Below are 20,751 nucleotides of genomic sequence, written 5' to 3'. Positions count from 1 at the left end.
AAATGGACATTAATAATGTCTTTTTAAATAGGAAATTAACTGAAACAGTTTATATGATTCAACCACCGGGGTTTAAAGATTTGTCCAAGCCTAACCATATTTGCCGATTTAGAAAAGCCATCTATGGGCTCAAACAAGCCACACGGGCTTGGTATACAGCTCTGAAAAATGTCATTCTTCAGTTTGGTTTTCACACTTCCAAGGTAGATTTATCTTTATTTATCTACAATCAAGGCTCAATAACTTGTTATTTCCTGGTTTACGTTGATGATCTTGTCATTACAGGCAATAATTCTAATTTTGTGGCTTCTATTATCAAGCAACAGGGTGACAAGTTCTCTCTCAAAGATATGAGTCTTCTTAATTTTTTCCTAGGGGTTGAGGTTGTATCTACTCGGGCTGGCCTCTTTTTATCACAACATAAATATGTTCGTGATCTCTTGTCTAATACTAATATGAGTGGTGCAAAGGATGTCTCTACTCCTCTCTCAACAAGTCAATCCCTCCAATTAGTTGATGGCATTGCTCCAATGGACAGCTTAGAATTTCGCCGAATTATTGGAAGTCTTCAGTATCTTTCCTTGACACGTCCATATATCTCCTTCATGGTCAACAAGCTCTCTCAATTCATGCACAAGCTAACACAAACTCCCTGGACATCAACAAAAAGGCTTCTTTGTTATTTAAAACAAACCATTTTCCATGGTATACATATTTGTAAAGCTGGTTTGCTTACTTTAACAACATTTTCTGATGCTGACTGGGCTGGAAATGTTGATGACTGCACCTCCACTTCTGCATACATCAGCTTTCTAAGATCAACTCCAATTTCTTGGAGTTCAAAGAAGTAAAGAGTTGTTGTAAGATCTTCAACAGAAGCTGAATACCGAGCACTTGCAAATGCAACTTCTGAAACCATGTGGCTTCAAAATCTCCTCAATGAACTTGGTTTTCCACTCAAAACTGCACCTCAGCTTCTCTGTGATAATCTTGGTGCTACACATCTTAGTTTCAATCCAGTAAACCATTCTCGCATGAAACATATTCAAATTGATCTTCATTTTGTGCGGGACCCGGTCCACCAAGGAAGCCTTCAAGTTCGACGTGTTCACACCCAAGATCAACTGGCTGACTTGCTGAAAAAGCCACTGTCTCGACAGCAAACAGAATTACTACACAACAAGATTGGTCTTGCTAATGGAAGCTCAATCTTGCAGGGGCATATAAAGGAATATTGCATGAATAAAAACCAAGGCATAACAGAGCATATCTAGCCTAAAATCATGGTGTATATTCTGTCATTTGTAACTGCTGCACACCTTTATTCTCATAGCTGTATATTGTAATTATAGCATAGATTTAGCTTAAACGTATGTATCATTCTTAAAATAGAACTTAAGGATGTGTATACATGTTGTTCTCATATCAAATGAAATGTGTGGGAAACAATTTATTCAAAATATTGCAGTAAATATTCTCTTACAATCTCATCTTGTCTAAACTAAGTAACCAAACGAGACCTAAAAATTATCTGTAACTCTTCACATGGTTTACTTTGATAATTGATGGGGGGATAGCTGTAGGCAGGAAACAGTATAAATTCTTCTTTCAGAGCAAAACAACCGTGATGACATGCTAATGTCTTAACTTATCACAGCTCCAGTACAGCATTTAACAGTTGACGCATTCAGAATTTACCAATCTCCAAAGCCTAGAAAGTGGAAACCATCCGATTATTTGCAGAGTGCATTAACTTTAAAACCATTACAGACAGCATAAAAGGGCTCTAGATTAAAATGCATTCTTTTGCAGTTCACCTTGATTTACAGGGTGTTTCTGCTTTATACTGGCTGGTATATCAACTTATAACTAGTCATCTTTCTTAAGAATTCATGACGCCTTTGACCTAAACTTTCACCATGCCCAGTGCAAGAAAATCAAATCATACAATGATCAGGGTAGCTCTGCCCCAATTTCTTGCAATTTTGCTTGTGGGCTTGTTTACTTTGTAATTTGCTTCAGATCAGTTCTTAACCGACCAGCATTCTCATTCTCGCGGCAGCATGTAAAAAATGACGAGCATTATAGTAACACACACACACACGACCAAATATAATTTACTTATATTATCACCAAAACATCAGACAAAGAAAACCTGGCCAACATTCAAAAGACTCTCATGAGGTACATTGAAGATCACACTGTTTTCCCTGCACATTTTCCGAAGAAATGCATATATGTAATCAATAGCTATCTTCTTGTAGAATTTTGAATCCCTCCTTGCTCTCACCACTGTGTTTCCCAGAATGTGAACCACCCCAGCATCTCTACAGTTCTTCAAAAATTCCAACTCGTCAATCTCAGTCTGGGCACTTGCCTGACCGGATGAACCTACGGTTCTGTTTACGTGCAAGGGGGATCTAACAGGAACAATCGAGTCCACTGATGAAATAGTTGGGTCCATATTGGAAGAACTTGAGTTGCCATTGTTGTCAAGCAGACCATCTCTCGACTGCTGGGTTTGCTGACCATAGAGACTATACTCATCGGAGTCTGAACACCCTTCCATCATGGATTCAAGCCGGACAAACAAGAAGAGGGCATCAAACAGCTTATTCTCGAAATCATCATCTTTCTTGTGCAGGTCTTTATAACCATATCTCGCTACACAGCGGAACATGTGAAAACTCTTGGGTCCAATCCGTTTCACAAGAAATCTCTCTTCTTCTCGGACTGTGTAGACTGGAAGATATTTCACACAGACAAAGACAACAACAGAGTGGATGGCAGGCAGATTAGTGATGAAGTGAGAAAAGATGTGGGGAACCCCACTTGCTAGCTCAGTGTACACAAGCCCAATCCCAGGGACACGGACCAGTCCTAAACTGGGGCCCAGCCCTAGAATCCATGCCATTGACACCTTACTGTGCATCTCAAAGTGGTAGCGTTTCACTGTACCATAATGCCATACGTACATGATGAGAAGAAATGCTGCTGCAATTACAAGGGGAACCCACCCACCTTGATCAACCTTGAAGAGTACAGCAATAAAGTAAGTGCACTCAACAACCAGCGATAAGACTGTGAAGATGAGGACAAGTATCCAGTGGCAGCGCCAAACTAATAGCATGATTAAAATCATGAGCAATGTGGTTACCAACATGACTATTACCACTGCTGTGCCTGCAGTAACACAACAATGTTAAACAGTTGAGTGCATTTCTCAGTGTGTGTGTGTGTGTGTGGGGGGGGGGGCTTAAAATGTGATCACAAAAGGTAAAAAGTACTTAAAAATATATTAAATTAGATGAATCTATTGATAACGAGCCAAGAGAACCTTTTTTTTTTTCCTAAAACATCCCTGGAGAATTTTAAAATTTTTTACAATCTTGAAAGGGTAAATGTATATAAACCAATTAGTATATATGCTGAGGTATATACTATTATACTATCTTCTATCTTTTTGGCACAATGGTGCTATTGACTGAACCTTTTTGCACTAAAAATATTTGCATATAGAGGTGAAAGTTGAGCTAGCAAACCACTGAAAAAAGCAATGTTTAGTGAAAAAGAATATTCTTAGAAGAACCTACAACAACTACAATCTTGAAAGGGTAAATGTATATAAACCAATTAGTATATATGCTGAGGTATATACTATTATACTATCTTCTATCTTTTTGGCACAATGGTGCTATTGACTGAACCTTTTTGCACTAAAAATATTTGCATATAGAGGTGAAAGTTGAGCTAGCAAACCACTGAAAAAAGCAATGTTTAGTGAAAAAGAATATTCTTAGAAGAACCTACAACAACACATCGTGTCCTTGAAAAGAAACCCACACCACTGAAAAGACGATAATGTCCCATTGGGAAGTCTAGTCAAGCTCTATGATAAAGGGCACAAATCCTTTAATTTTCCTTGTTCCCGTACAATCACCCACTCTACATGGAAACGAGGCTCGCTTTAAGTACAAAACACTATATATATATATATTTAATATAGAAAGTTCACTTTCAGTATTAGTGGGCTTCCCCCGCATAAAAAATATATTGCGCAGAGGCTTGGAAACAATCAAAGAAGAACAACTAATGGATCTTAGTCACAAATATATATATATATATATATATATCCACTTTACAGTGTTCGTACAAACTAAGGCCAACAACAGGTTATTTGATTTAAACTTTTTTTGTTTCAAAAAATTTGATCTATGTTAAAACCTTATTAAGGTATATGTTCCACTATAGCCTTAACTTGACCAATATAGACTCCAGTTCTCTGCAGATATATTGCAAGGGGCAGCTTGGAGAATTCCCAAGGTCAATCTGGCAGGCTCCACTAGCAAAACAATTTCATTTCCGTTACAAGAAAAAGTTTGCATAAATCTTGAGAGATTAAAAAGAGGAAAAACTCACAAACTACTGTGAAGCCAATCGGTAAAATCGTGGGATTGATCAGCTTATTCATAGACCTACTTGGTCTGGAGGTTCCCTAGAGAACCACCTTATGGGAAGAAAGAAGGAAATCCTTTTACCTGTCAGTCTATTTATAGTGGGGAATCTCACCAAGGCAAAGCCTTTTGGACCCCACCCTTGGGAAGTAAACCCCAGATACACAATCTCGACCACCGTAATCATGATCTGGTAATCTAGGAGAACTCTTATTGCGAAATTGAATCCAGGATGTCTGAGTCTACAGCTCATCCCAAACCCACCCTTTGACACTAGGCATGTAGAATTTTATTCACAGAACCACAGATATATATTAATGTTGCCAGTGTATTGTGATATTTCCTAGCAGAAAAATATTGATCAGGATGAAAATGGGGAAGAAAGAACTCCAAAAATTAAGAAGAAGCAGACTCACCATAAGCATTTCCAATTTGGACTTGATTTTTGAACCCAGCAGTCACAGCGATGCATAGAATCATAAGGATCCAATTAATATCTGGAACATATATTTGGCCAAGGAACTTTTTGGATGTATGTACAACTTTAACTCTTGGAAAACAGCCAAGTGCAAGAGCCTGCTTAATTATCGAAAACGTTGCAGATATGGTTGCCTGACTTGCAACTATAGCTGCTGCAGTTGCAACAAGAAATACCGGCCAATATATACTCTCTGCAGAACAAGATTAGATCAGTATGTATCAGAGATACCCTGCTTTATTGAACAGTGCATCCATTTCATAGAAATGTTTAAGAAACCCTTGCCAAATCAAACAGTTCAAACACATCATACAAATGTTAGAGAAGAGCCAGGCAACGATGAGTGTGTTTTGAGAGTATTGCAACAAGCCCCTTCTTTAGCAACTCAACTCTTTTGCAGGTAAATTGAACCACTGACATCCATATGTTTAGAAGCTTAATGTCAATGCAACTGATAAAGATTTATCCCCGATAATGGTTTGGTCACTCACTTTCAGTAATGATTGACAATGGTCAAGAGATTCAGCACATTCCAATGGCTGAGAATATACAACATTGAACAGTGTTAAAAAAGGAGTGTAAACTTAATGAGATGGGCATAATCTTGAGGCTTTTATCCTGAAGTATTCTGCTTTCAATATTCAGTTCATGCTTCGCGATTTAAGTGATTAAATTAACCATTTCCTATTAGTTTAGCTTCAAGACACCTATTGAAGTTTATCACCTCCTTCCTCATCCATTCTCTTTGTGGTTCCTCCATGAGTCTCCGTGTGTATTTTCTTGGTTAATGTTTATGGTCAAGCCTGGAATAAATTAGGTCCTAAAATCCTTAAATGTATCTCCTTGGGCTATACTACCAGTCAAAAAGGGTGCAGATGCTATTCTCCTCCTACAAAGCTCTTTTATCCAAGGATGCGACCTTTTTAAAATCCTCCCATTACCAACACATTATAGGAGTTTGGAGTATTAAAATATAAGGAAGTGATTAAATCCAACATGTCCTATTAGTTTAAACTTCAAGATGCTGATTAAAGTTTTATCACCTCTCCCATCCATTCTTTTTGTGGTTCCTCCATGAGTCTTTGGGTGTGTTAAAATATAACTTAAATAATTACATTTATTTCTTCCCAACGGCTTAAGCTTTTGGGACTAGTAGTGATTCGATATGATTTTTTTTTTATAAGTATGGTGATTCAACATGATATACCTCTTTCCAACAGTTGAAGTTGTTGGGACATGTGATAATCAACAGGATGTCTTTTCTTAGTTCATGCTTGTGGTCAAGCTTGGTATAAATTAGATCCTAAAATCCTAGAATGTTTCGCCTTGGCTATTCTCCCACTCAAAAAGGTTGCAGATGCTATCCTCCTCCTAGAAAGCTCTTTTATCCATGGTCCAGAATGAGAGAGCAGTTTGTAGGAATAATTCTCATTAATTCGTAACATAGATACAAGGCAGTATTTATAAATTACAGCAGAAGAAAATAAGGAAAGAATAAATAGGAAGAATAAATTAAATGCTAACTTCTAAGGAAACTAAATCTCCTAGAATATTCTCTCATTTATAGCCAATATTCCCCTAGACTCTAGTAAAGTAGGCCAAACAAATTTGGAAACTTTCCAACACTCCACCTCAAGCTGGTCTAAAGATATCTTCCATGCCAGCTTGTTGATTAAGTTTTCAAACTGTTTCATTGGCAGTCCCTTTGTAAGTATGTCTGCTACTTGCTCAACTGTCGAGATATAGGGTAAACAGATTACCCCACTATCTATTTTCTCCTTGATAAAACGCTTGTCCACCTCCACATGTTTTGTTCTATCATGAAGAACTGGATTATGAACAATAGCTATTGCAGTTTTATTATCACAATACAGTTTCATTGGTAGTGAATTAGTAACCTTTAATTCTTCCAGCAATCTTTTAATCCACAGCGCTTCACAAATTCCATGAGCAACAGCCCTAAACTTGGCCTCTGCACTACTCCTTGCCACCATATTTTGTTTCTTGCTGCGCCATGTTACTAAGGCCCCGTTTGGATACAAAAACGGTTTCATCTCATCTCATCTCATCATTACAGCTTTTTCAAATTTCCACACAAAATATAATAAACAATTCAATTTTTTCGAATTTCAAAACAATAATAACATTAAAAAATAATATTCTAACAATATTTTATTCAACTTTCATCTAAAACCATCTCATCTCATCTCACTATCCAAACGGGGCCTAAGTTTCCTCCAACAAATGTGCAATAGCTAGAAGTTGACCTTTTATCAGTGACACTTCCAGCCCAATTTGCATCAGTGTATATTTCAACTTGTAGATTCCCATGACCTCCAAATAATAAGCCTTTACCTGGAGTCCCCTTTAGGTACCTTAGGGTTTTGTAAACCGCATCAAAATGCTCAAGTCTTGGTGAGTGCATAAATTGGCTTACCACACTTGTTGCAAAAGCCATGTCAGGACATGTGTGAGAAAGATAAAGGAGTTTCCCTACCAATCTTTGGCATTGTTCTCTATTGCTTACTTCTTCAAGTTTAGCTGGTTGAAGTCTTAGGTTCGGCTCTATAGGTATCTCTGCTGCTTTACACCCTAGTAAACCTGTTTCTCCAAGTAAATCAAGAACATATTTTCATTGGGAAACAAAAATTCCTTTCTTTGACCTTGCAAACTCCATACCAAGGAAATACTTCAAGTTACCCAAGTCTTTGATCTCAAACTCCTTAGCAAGAATCTTCTTTAACCTCTCAAGCTCATTGCTGTCATCACCTGTCAGAATATTATCATCAACATAGACAATAAGAATAGCTACTTTGCCTCCACCAGTGTGTCTATAGAACATAGTGTGATCAGCTTGACCTTGGCAGTAGCCGTGACTCTTTACCACCTTCCCAAAGCGTTCAAACAAAGCTCTAGGTGATTGTTTGAGTCCATACAATGATTTCATCAATCTGCACACCTTGCCTTTGCCACCTTTGCCTTTAAAGCCTGGTGGTAGATCCATAAAAACTTCCTCCTCTAGGTCTCCATTTAAGAAGGTATTCTTCACATTTAATTGATATAAGGGCCAGTAGGAGTGAACTGCTAGAGTGAGTAACATACAGATTGAGTTCATCTTGGCTACATGAGTAAATGTTTCTAGGTAGTCAATTCCATATGTTTGAGTGAACCCATTCGCCACAAGTCTTGCTTTGTACCTCTCTATACTACCATTAGCCTTGAATTTAACTGTAAATACCCATTTACAGCCAACAGTCTTCTTCCCCTCCGGTAGATCACCAATTTCCTACGTGCCATTAGCAATTAGTGCATTCAGCTCTTCTTGAACAGTCAATCTCCATTACGGGTGATCCAGGGCTTCTTGAATGGTTCTTGGAATAAACAGATGAGAAACACTTGATGTAAAGGCCTTAAGAGTATCAGAGAGTCTATGCTAGGATAGATGTTTGGCAATATGATGTGTGGTACAGATTCGAACTCCTTTCCTAAGGGCTATAGGCAGATCAAGATCAGCTGAATTATCAACAGAAGGAGCAGGAGAAGAAGAGGTACTTGGAGTATTTGAATGACCAACTCGTGGAGGTGATGATGATTGGCCTTGCTCTGGATTTGAAGAATGATTTCTATTATTCTAACGATATCTTCTTTTGGTATAAACACGAAGCTCAGATGAGGGAATATCTGGTAGTATTTCTCTCCCTGTTTGTGAATCACTCATGCCTTGTACCGGTAGACTAGTATTTCCATTATTTTCACTAGGTAAAGTATCGATTTTCTGACCTTTTAAAGGAGAAGTATAGATCTCAATGTCAAGGAAAACATTAGGGAGAGGTGTAGAAGTTTGCCAGAACTCATCTTCATTTTTCTTTTTCTCCCCCTGAAGATAGTTATGGTTAAAATAAGGTTGTTTTTCAATAAAAATGACATTCATACTTACGTGAATTTTTTTTGTTATGGGATTAAAACATTTGTACCCTCTCTTATTAGGAGCATATCGAGGAAAACACATTTTTCTGCCATAGGATCAAGTTTGGATCGAAGATGGGTCGGTATATGAACAAAAACAGTGCATCGAAAAACTTTTAGTTGCAAATTTGATGCTATCCGACAAGTAGGGAAAATCTCCTTTAGGCAAGCTAAATGTGTGATGTATTTTAAAACTCGAATAGGTATCCTATTAATGAGATAACATGCAGTTAAAAGAGCATCACCCCATAAATATTAGGAACATGCATAGAAAATAGTATGGTCTGTGCAACCTCTAATAAGTGATGATTTTTTCTCTCGGCAATGCCATTTTGTTGTAGGGTGTCACGACAAATGGATTGATGTTGAATACCCTTTTCTGAAAGAAACATTCTTAAACATTTGTTGAAGTATTCAGTACCATTGTCGATTCTAAGAATATTGATTGTTTTTTGAAATTGATTTTCAACCATATTATAAAACTCCTTGAATATTTTTTCAACTTAAGATTTGTCACTCATCAAATACACCCGACACAACCGTGTATGATCGTCAATAAACGTCACAAACCATTTTTTTCTAGATGCAGTAGTATTTTTTAGGGACCCCAAACATCACTATGGATTAAATAAAAAGGTTTTGAAGCACAATAAATTTTTTATTTATAAGTGTTTCGATGACTCTTGAATAAATGACAAGTATCACAATCAAGAGAGTTGCAATCCAAGGTTTTAAATAAGCTAGGAAACAAATGTTTTAAATAGGGAAAACTAGGATGTCCTAGTCTAAGATGTCAAAGCATTATTGTTCACGTACAGATATTGAACTAGTAATACTACTCAAACCCTGAGCTTGTTTATGAATAGGTTTTCATTGAAATAATAGAGTCCATCAATCATCCTAACACTGCCAATCATCCTCCCCAAGACTAGGTCCTGAAATTCACAATGGGAATAAAAAAATATGACATGACAATTAGAATCCCGTGAGAGTTTACTAACAGACAGCATATTACAAGCAAGTTTAGGGACGTGAAGGACAGATTTTAGTTCGATTTTCTCAGAGATTTGGACAGATGCTGTTCCGGCAATGGATAAAACACTCTCATCTGCAATTCTAACCTTTTTATTACCAGGACAAGGGTAATAAGAGTGAAACAATTGTGAGGTACTAGTCATATGATCGGATGCACCAGAATCAATAATCCATGGTGCAAGAGCTAAGCCACAAGAGTAGGCACTAGAGATATCACCTGTTTGGGCTAAGGAACCAGTAGGAGGACCGGATGTAGGAGTGGATTTCAGCAATTAAAGAAGGTGATCCACCTGCTCAGCACTCAGGAAACTAGCCTTGGCTTCATTGGCTTTAGGGATTGTATAGTTGCTTCCAGATTTACTGCTCTTCCAGTTTGCTGGCTTTCCATGGAGTTTCCAGCAAGTCTCTCGAGTGTGGCGTGGCTTATTACAGTAATCACACCATACTCAAGGCTTTTCTTCAAACCTCCGTTGGTTAGAATAAGGCCGCTGTGCAAAAACATTGGCAGTGGCCAAATCTGTGCTAGTAGCACCATAAGGAGCAGGGTTGGCAGCAACTAATGCAGAAGTCTCCACGGTTTCATCCTCCTTTTTTTTCATCATGACATTCCGATAAGTCAACGACAATCTTCTCGTCGCACTTCAGAAAATACCTCCCCGAGTGGAGGTAGCAGCTGTCTCCCTAGAATCCTTCCCCTGACTTTATCAAATTCATCATTAAGTCCAGCCAAGAATTTAAAAATTCTAGCATTCTCCACCATCTTCTTATTGTGATTGCAATCATCAGGATTTTTCCATTCATAATCATTGAATAAGTCTAAATCATGCCATAGTCCCTTAAGAACATTGAAATACCTTGTTACACTGCCTTCTCCTTGGTGAGTATTGCTGATCTTTTGCTGCAATTCATATATCTAAGAGTAATTTCCAAGGTCAAAGTACATCTGACTAACATTGTCCCAAAGTTCCTTTGCAGTAGAATAGCACATGTAATTTGCGCTAATCTCTTCGTCCATAGCATTCACAAGCCACACCATCACCATGGAATTCTCAACATCCCATACAACATAGGGTGAGTCTGTTTTCTCAGGCTCCTTGGTTTCACCAGTCAAATACCCTATCTTCCCTCTCCCTCGAATATACATCCGGACTGATTGTGACCACCGCAGGAAGTTAGCCTCCTTCATTCGTATGTTGGTGATTTGGACACAGTATGGTTCAGAATGGGTAGTTTTTGGTTTAGGTTTGGTTTTGGGTTTGGTCTTGTTTGAAGTGTCAGCAATGGTGAAAGGTTTGACAGCAAAGGAAGAGAAGGGCAGAGATGAAGAAGGAAGAAAACCCAAGAGATTAGAGTCGGATTTGAGCTGCTAGAGAAATTAGGGTTTTAGACGAATCAAAACCAGAATTTCTCTGATACCATCTAGAATGAGATAGCAGTTTGTAGGAATAATTCTCATTAATTCGTAGCATAGATACAAGGCAGTATTTATAAATGACAGCAGAAGAAAATAAGGAAAGAATAAATTAAATGCTAACTTCTAAGGAAACCAAATCTCCTAGAATATTCACACATTTACAGCCAATATTCCCCTACAATCCAGAAAAGTTGACCAGACAGATTTGGAAACTTTCCAACAAATGGATGTGATTTTTTCTAAATCTCCTATTTCCAACACATTGACTACTCTTTGGGGAGAGAGTAACACTAAAGAAATACTATCCAAGGTTCCTTTATCCGCTGCTTTGTTCCAAGAGCATGAAGCCCAACAACCTATTACGGAGCAGTGGCATTTTATTGATGCATTCAGTATGGAAATACATGTGCCGCTTGTTAAGGAATTGAGAGCTTATTTCAAGAAGATCAAAAAAAGACCAGTCCTCGTCCTCCTCCGTGTCAATCATCAAACTCTGATTTAGGTAATCCTACTCATGTTCGATCAATTACATAAAGGGACTAGATCTTGTACTCAATATCTTATATCTAAATTTGTTTCCTATATGAATCATTCACCACTGTATCATACCTACGTATCTCGGTTGTCTTCTGCATCTATACTCAAAACTTGCTATAGCTTGCCAATCCAAAGTGGAGAGAAGCAATGCCTGGAGATATGACAGCTCAAGAATAACATATGAGACCTTGTTGAATTACCTCAACTGGATGCAAATTGGTGCTCACTGTGAGGCAAAAGACATATGCTTCCACAGAAATGTACAACACAAGATCGGTAGCTAAAGGCTTCACAAAACTTAAGGGATTGACTATAAAGAGATGTTTGCTCCAGTGATGATGATGAATTCAATTCAAGTCGTGCTTTATTTGGTGATGAATTTAAGTCGGCTTCAATCTAATACAAATAATGCATTTGCCAATGGAGTTTTTTCTTCTGGTCTTGAACTTACCTCAGCGAATGGTAAAGAGTACAGTTTAGAGAAGACATTATATAGGTTGAAGCAATCTCCAATCGAATGATTTAAAAAATTTATCCAAGCTATGCAGAGATGTGGCTATAAGAAGAGTCAAGGAAATCATACATTAAAATTAGAACAAACCTGGAATAGAACGATAAAATGAATCGACAGCATGATCTCTATGATTCATAAGGTAGGCAGCTTGTCCAGAATAGGCTAAAAGAAGTGAAGGAAAGACAACTATGGTGAAAGCAATCTGTATGGCTGGAGCAGGAAAATGAGCTAAGTCGGCAAAAAGTGCCTCTGTGCCTGTGGCAATTCATATGTAGCCATTAGAATCCAAAATCATCAAATATTATATCATTTGCTTTAGCTCGCTGGCTTAAAAACAAAAAAAATGGATTGATTGAGATGATAGAAAGTCTACCTGTTATACTAAGCATAATACCTCCAAGGGAGGTCCAGCCAGTTTTCCCTCTCCTTTTAAAATAACGGAATATGTAAAGAGGTGAGATAGCTCTCAGAACACTTCTATCATATTTCCAGATGTTGAACATGCCTATACCTCCAATTAAGAGGAACCAAAGCAGAACAATAGGAGCAAAGAGCCAACCAACTCTATCTGTACCATAGTGTTGCAAGCTAAACAATCCTACTAATATTACAACAGAAACCAGCACAATGACACCTGTACAGAAAAGCAAGAGGCTGCTAAAGACTCAAATATGAATTAATATAAAAATATATATTTTCTGAGACAAATAAATAAGCGACAATTTCAGGAGTGATACAATACCATTATTGATTCTGTTGTTTCCTACATTGATTCCCCCAACAGCGGATAGAACTGTAAAGATCGCATGGTTAAACATCTTAAATGGATTTCAAAAGAAGGTACTCAAGAAATAAACAAGATTACCAGGAAAATAATTACAGTGGATTTTTGCGAATATAGCTTTAGATGTGTATTATAAGTTAATTAAAATAACATGCGCAAAGAACAAGGAAAGAACTAAAAACTGGATTAGCAAACACTGAACTACTTAAAAACCCCATAAATCTCAAAAAGATGGTGATGGCTTCATAAAGTTGATTTCTTCCAACCTTCCCAGTTATTTCCCTCTGTATGTCACTCACCATGATAAAATCTATCAGATGTGTCTCGCAGTAGATAAGCAGGTGAAATCTGAAATGCTAGTAATCAAAATATTGAAACTGAAAGCAGTTGTTAAGGGGTTTCCTTCTCTATACAAAAAGTTATAGAATTTAATTTGGACACCCCACTTTTGGAGAATATACATATAAAAGCTAAAGCAATAACATGGAAAAGGTTCCTCAAAGTGAATTTCAGATTAGGGGTGTCAAACTCTCTCTTCCAATTTAAAGAGGACCAATCAAATGTGTCAGACTTTCCAGCTCTAACATCATTTCAAGTACAATTAAAAAAAAAATCACAAAAATGATGCATGTCTTATGCTTTAATATCTTCCCAATTTGCATTGATTCCTTACCACAGTAATACAGATGGATTAACAGGGATCTTGGGATCCATTAGTGGCCCCATTTACTACATCGTGCACAAAATAGCATATTAATCAGCTGCAAGTAATTAACCCAACATTGGACGAATATAGACATTTATGCCTAATGAACATATCGTGTGATACTCACACGAAATAACAGGAACAAGTTATTTATTCTCACTGTTAAGGCATAAGCAAGATATCACATGCTCTCTCTCCAATTTCAGCAATTTTCAAAACCGTAATCCCTTTTCATTCATCACATTTCAGTTGCTACTTTTTTGTAATGAAACTAATGGAGTAGGCATTGGTGTACTGGGAGCTAGGGTTTTGAGCATCTCTTATCATCTTTATACTTAATCAATTTATCAATGAAATTTCTCCAAGATTGTCTCTACTTGTGGATGTGGGCCAATGTGTTGAATCATGTAAACATTATCTTTCCTTTGTGTGTTGATTTATTTTGGTTTATCTTATCTACTTGTTTGCCATCTAAAATCTTACCTGGAACAGCAATTTGTTATAGTAACTTATAATAACATGCACACAGTACTTATATTTCAAGGAGGAAAAAAAACAGGATTTTCAGGCAGACTACTCACAAAAAGATGGAAAGCACAAAGAAAAAAAAAATACATAGATAATCCAGCATGGAGAAAGATATACCTGATATAGCTGGAGTCAGAATCCCATCCCCAATCACCATGCAAGTGCCAACAAGGACAAGAATAAGAAGTGCATTTTTCCTACATGCATATTTCTCCAACCACCTCTTAGTTTTTGCAGCAAATGATTGTTCATGAAAAGTAGAACGACTATACGTTGTTAGCTCCTCATCAGTTCGGTGTTGGTTAGGTATAGTTTTTATTTTTGCATGTCGACAAAGCAATGAATAAAGAGCAAATGTTCCACCTTCACCACAAAGAGAAAAAGTTTAGGGAACTTGATGGTTTCTCATTGGCCTAAAATTGAGAAATATGCCGGGTCAATTTGAACAATGAAGACGATACTGTATTGTAGCGTACAACTGGCATGCAGTTAAAATAATTGAATAGTAAGTAAAAGATAATCCTGTCTAATGTTTTCCAAACAAATAGGATATAAGGGTTAAACACCTTGCACGTTCTAATACAAATCAGCTCAGTTTGCTTATATAGCTTCACAAGACAGGAAGTGGTCTGATGTTTTGACGAGTTTTGGAGAAAGGAATATGCATAGGGAGGCATACTACAGTTACTTCAGCTAAGTGTAAAGATTGCAAGAACAATAAAAACAATAACAAATAATTACTAAAGTCTGGATACGGCAACACCATAGGTGTAGCACCCTATTTAATATAGTTCATTTTCTCTCTAGTATCCATATTACAATCTTTTTTCCCCCTCCACAGATAAGGACTTAATTAAACCCTTTTTAGCCTGAAATTCAGTCTATAAACTCATTACATTACAGAAACCCCTTTTTTATAAGTAAAAATCTAATATCCATAGAGAAAAAGGCGTAGCCCAAGTAAACAGGAACATTATCGAAACCCGAAAACAGATTTTTTTCATTTTCCAAAAGTGGTTGTAAGAGACTAAATCAGAAATGAAATAAGAATTCAGTGCCTCCTTTTTTTTTTTAATCAGTAAGAATTCAATGCCTCCCATTTTACAGTTCTTGTATATATGCCAGCATACATTGTGCATGTTTAACAAAACATCTTAAACATAGAGTTCTTGTTAAGATAAGTAATAGGTGGTTGAACCTTCATTGACATGGACTGGCTATATAAAACTTGCCACCAATTATCCCAAAGGAAACAAGTGATAACCAAGAATATGAATCTACTACATCAGTTGGACTAGGAAAAAATTCCCCCCCCCCCAAAAAAAAAAAAAAAAAGAATTACAAGAAAAGAAAAGAAAAAATAAGACAATCTGGCATTTACATCTCTGTTCTTACTTTTTTTTCATCAATAGGTCAATTCCAAAACAAATGAGATGGAAGTATAACAGCATTCATATGGTTTTTATGGTATTGCTTCCATCATTGGGTTAAACACAAAATGAGCCCAGTATATGATAGAACGTGGTACTAAGCATTTCCTTGATACAAGTTACAAATGCTTGAATACAAATATTTAATGAGGAGAGTAAATATGATGAGATCAGGCTACCTTGACCATTGTCATTTGCTCTACAAACAATGAAAACATACTTGACGAGTGGAATAAGAGTAAGGGAGTATATAATTAAGGAAAGGGCTCCAATCACGTCCTCGGGATCTTCAATTTCTTTGTGCGGAAATGTATTTTTAAAAACATACAAGGGAGAAGTGCCCAAGTCTCCATAAACCACTCCAAGACTTTGAAATGCAAGCCGCAAAAGCAATAGTGCAGAGAATTTCTGTATGAATCAAAAAATTTATCAGCAAAAGAAAATGAATATGGAATAACAACAAATAAAATATTCTCTGTATCCATCAATTTACTCCAGATAATACCTGGTATAGGTTTGGCATGCACAGATTTCATATCATCCAACTACTTCAATCATATAGCATAAAACAATGAGAGTTACTACTGATGATAGCCTAAATTCAATAGCACGCATACACTTGGTATAGGCTGGCATGTACACATCCCATACAATTACTTCAATTAATGAGCTTAGCACAAAAACAGTCAATAGCGGGGTAAGCTTACATGCAGCAACGTCATCTACACACCTATTCCACGGATTCATTTCTTGCTTCTTAAGACCTAAAGATCAAAATGGCCAGAGCATAAAAGACACAATAAATCCAAGAACTATCATATTGAAAATCTTAGTTTGATTTATAACTTGGCTTTTAAAACAGCTCAACCCAGAGAGCTATAATGCCATTAACAAGTAGTGATTTTCCTGTGAGCATTACCAAGTAGTGATTGATGTCCTATAAAATTAATATAGCATACTAATATGCGAGAGACAATCTTGAAAGGAAAGTTGCGCGTACTTTTTCTCTGTACATATTTCTAAGCCTTCCAGCCTCCTCATCCATAGGTTGATCAAGCTTCTGATCCAACACCCACATACTGCCTTTGTTGTTATCACTGTCTTCATCAACCTCCACTCTTGAAGCCATTTGAAACTCAGTTCAAACGATTCTGCAGCTCTCAGCACCTACCCTATCTGATACCCCTTTTCTCGGTCTCTCACTCCGAAACCGGAAAACAGACTCAGAACCCGCAAACTAAACCAATCTGAAATAACACAAAGTGAACGAAACCCAAAATCTCAACTTTGATCTTCACTTGAAGTCTAGTACAATCCAACTATAACTTTTCCCACCAATAAAAATCTGAAAAAGAACCAAAACTGAAATTAGACTAATAACCCAATCTAAAACTCTGTCGTTCTGAACCAACAAAAGAGAATTCAAATTCAATTATAAGGAATTAAAATCATTTCTAACTACCCAGAATGATCGATGGAAACTAACACCAAACTGAAGGTGAAAGAAAAGAACCAAATATTCAAGCTGTAAGTGAGACTACCAAGCCAAGCTGAAAAATGAACCAAAAGACTAATCTTGATGTTAAAAAGAATTTTTTTTTGTGGCAAGTCACTTACAGAAAACCCAATAAAAACCAGAAATCCAATTGAGGATTGAACAACTCAAGCACACCTCATATGCAAAGAACATAAAGGGAAAAAGACAAAGAATTACTCTGTCACTGAAATCCGAAGTGGGACCCAGCTTGAGGAAAGATTCAGCCCCAGCCACAGGATCACACAAACCCACAAGAAATCTCACGTACACATGTACCAAAACCCAGAGACGACCTATCCCGAGTCGGTTTCTGGAGAAAAGACGAAGGCTCTGTAACAGGACAGGACGGAACAGATGGGAACAGGGAGTCTTCTTGTGCAGGCTTCTTTTGGCTCTATACACCAAGGAAACAGAGAGTTTCTCTGAAAGAGTTCAAGGAAATAAACATGAAAGTAAAAATCTCTTCAAGAGAAAGGGAGCGTCCGTGCGTGGAAGTAGTTGGTTTTGCTTGTCATTCTGGGGGGACACCTTTGTGACACTGGCCGATCTCTGCTGAGAAAAAAACAAATGCTAAGGTTTATATATATTTTTTCAAAAAAGTCTCAAAATAATGCAATTTTCATTTTATTTCAGAATACGCATTAATTATTAAAAGATACATAAATGTACTCACATTGGCAAGAATCCTTGTATTTATTTCTATTTCAAGAAAAACCCAAATTAGTGGAAAAGAATTCAAGAAATACTTTGGTTGATCGTTGATTCATTATGTGATGATCTGCAATCAAGTAATATTTCTTCATAAGAACAAAATTGTTTGTCTTTTAGACCAGAGAAGAGAACGAACAAAAAGAAAAGAGAGCTTAAGCTTAAGTATTGAACTTTCCAAATATTTAATTATTTGAAAGAAAAATAATTAAAATAAATTAGAATGTTAGCCTTTAATATCGTTTGTTTTCATAATCATTTTATCTAATTGTTATATTTTTTTTTAAATTTTTACACAAAATAAAATAAAAAATTTAATTTTTTTAAATCTCAAAATAAAAATAATATTAAAAAAATATATTCTAATAATATTTTGTTCAACTTTTAATTTTTATCTCAATTTATCTCATTTATAAAAACGAGACTTAGCGCGCCCTTAATGTAACTAACGAGTGTTAAGTTAGCATTTTCCTTTTAAGATTCAATGAATAATATATCGAGAGATCACTTTGAAAGGCTAGTTTGAAATATAAGATAAAATATAAAATTTTTATCTCATTATTATCTATTTTTTAAATTTATATATAAAATATAATAAATAATTTAATTTTTTTAGATCTCAATTTAATTTTTTTAAATTTTAAAATAATAATAATATTAAAATATAATATTTTTAATTTTTAAATAAAATATAAAATTTTTATCTCACCCTCAAACATATGTTTTGGTCAATTTTTGTTTTCAGGCAACTGTTTATAATTTGATAACCAGCCCATATATCAATGCAGGGAAAGACTTTTGGTACATTGAAGGAAATAATGATTTTTTTTTTTCCAACGGATATCATGCTGTGATAAGGATTTAAGGTTGCGTTTAAATGTTTAAATGTTGAGTTGAGTTAAACTAAATTCAATTTGTTATAAATAATAATAAGTTAAATAATAATAAAAATATTATGAGATCTATTTAAATTAAGTTTAAAGTGTGTTTCAATATTAAAATCAATTTAATACTTTTTATAAAAAATTAAAAAAAAATTATGAATCTTAATTTTTAATTAAGATGAATTTAATAATTTAAAATTTTAATATTTAAATATTAGACTTAATTTAAAATTAGATTAAATTCATCTGACTCTTGCAATCAAACAAAGACGGCAAATCCTTTTGGAATCTATTATCTGGTCTCTAATACGGCAAAGTTTCTTAAATATAGTTTCCAATTAAAAAAAAAAAAAAAGTGTCTTGACCACGTAGATTCTTATATAATTTGTGGAATAGGACAAAGACATGATGAACTGGGGTCTACATTAACTAGTATTTGTGTTCTTTTTTTTTTATTCTTCTAACTGTGTCACCATCTTCTTGTTCATTGCTTAAAAAAAAAAAACTTGACTTTACTAAACTTTTACCAAGATTGTTAGGTCCACGCAGTCTTGAGAACATCCACTCATACAAAGGGTCAGGATAATGAGTTTAGATAAAATAAATTTTAAAATTTAAATAAAATATTATTATAATATTATTTTTATTTTAAAATTTTAAAAAATTAAATTATTTATTATATTTTATTTAAAATTAAAAAAAAATTATAATAATTAAATAAGATGAACTAAGATCAACTCATTATCCAAACAATGCCTTCAAGATAATCGGAGCTCGATCTCCTGCATATTAGTCTGCGTAAACATATCAATATAGGATCACATTAATAATAAAAGAATTCCAAAACATCGATATTTTGTTATGATACTTATGGTAACAGACGTCCATATCGGTAGTGTGTTTAGTCTGTATTGGTAAATAAATTTTTTTGACGTTATACTAATTTTAGTAAGGTGTTGGTGTAGGAGGGACAAGTTGCAACGTTAAAAAATAAAGAAAAATTAATTATTGAGTTTCGTTTAGTTATACATATGAGATAAGATAAAAGTTAAAAGTTATATAAAATATTATTAAAATAATTTTTTAAAATTTAAAAAAATTATAATAATTAAATAAAATAAAATAAGATAATTTGTATAACTAAACAAAACTTTAAATTCAACCACATTTTACTTTCTTTTTCTTTTCTTTTTTTTTTCTTTTATTTTTATGCAGTTTTTATTCCTTGTTTCAGAACTTCAGCGACCAGAATCGGCTGAAGTTTCTAATCAAACGGTGAAAGGAACCACAAAAAGTCTAACTACCGATTAGAAATGGCTAGGGACATGACTAGACGCAGCGTCCTTTTTCTCATCCAATGATTCCACCTCTTGGTCGCTTTTCTTTTGTTTTCTTTTTTCTCTGGTTCGAATTTTACTAGGCCAGTAAGCTTGGATTTGATCTTGTAGTTGTGGTGATTTTAGATGATCGGTAAATAATAATAAATATTTTATAAATAATTTATGAATAATAGTAATAAATAATAAAAAAAGGGAAAGATTCCACTTAATTAATTATGACAATCACTTCTTTTGTATCCTCTAAAAAGTGATTTAAGCATCCGATCAATATAAATAATGGCCAATTATTTATTAAGAAAAGTATCATTTACAAGTACTGTTTTTTCATGCCATGGTGTAAATAATCACTTTTACAGTAAATAGTTAGAAATACCTTTTACATTCAAGACGATAATAGACATAGAATGTGAATCAATCCTATATAATTAAATATTAT

The 20,751-nt window shown here is 35.2% G+C and overlaps 1 protein-coding gene across 4 annotated transcripts; it reads right to left on the bottom strand.

The window, feature by feature from the left end:
• Positions 1–1,951: 1,951 nt before the first annotated feature.
• LOC108985034 (potassium transporter 11-like) lies at positions 1,952–17,921 on the bottom strand. 4 transcript variants are annotated; one of them, XM_018957177.2, is made up of 9 exons: positions 17,561–17,921; positions 16,847–17,191; positions 16,026–16,254; positions 14,534–14,779; positions 13,141–13,191; positions 12,772–13,032; positions 12,486–12,653; positions 4,871–5,125; positions 1,952–3,183 (listed from the first exon to the last, which is right to left on the bottom strand). In XM_018957177.2, the coding sequence occupies exons 2-9, from the start codon at positions 16,973–16,975 to the stop codon at positions 2,141–2,143; spliced, it is 2,382 nt and encodes a 793-aa protein (XP_018812722.1). In that variant the 5' UTR covers positions 16,976–17,191; positions 17,561–17,921; the 3' UTR covers positions 1,952–2,140. The 4 variants fall into 4 exon arrangements, with proteins under 4 accessions (XP_018812722.1, XP_018812725.1, XP_018812724.1 ...); XM_018957180.2 differs by having other exon boundaries at positions 16,847–17,093; positions 17,561–17,669; XM_018957179.2 differs by lacking the exon at positions 17,561–17,921 and adding an exon at positions 17,309–17,397.
• Between the last annotated feature and the right edge of the window lie 2,830 nt (positions 17,922–20,751).

This window comes from Juglans regia, chromosome 4, assembly GCF_001411555.2.
Source record: "Juglans regia cultivar Chandler chromosome 4, Walnut 2.0, whole genome shotgun sequence".
In the NCBI taxonomy this organism is placed as follows: Eukaryota; Viridiplantae; Streptophyta; class Magnoliopsida; order Fagales; family Juglandaceae; genus Juglans; species Juglans regia.
Note: the sequence above shows the minus strand (reverse complement) of the source record. Positions and strands in the feature narration are given on the sequence as shown.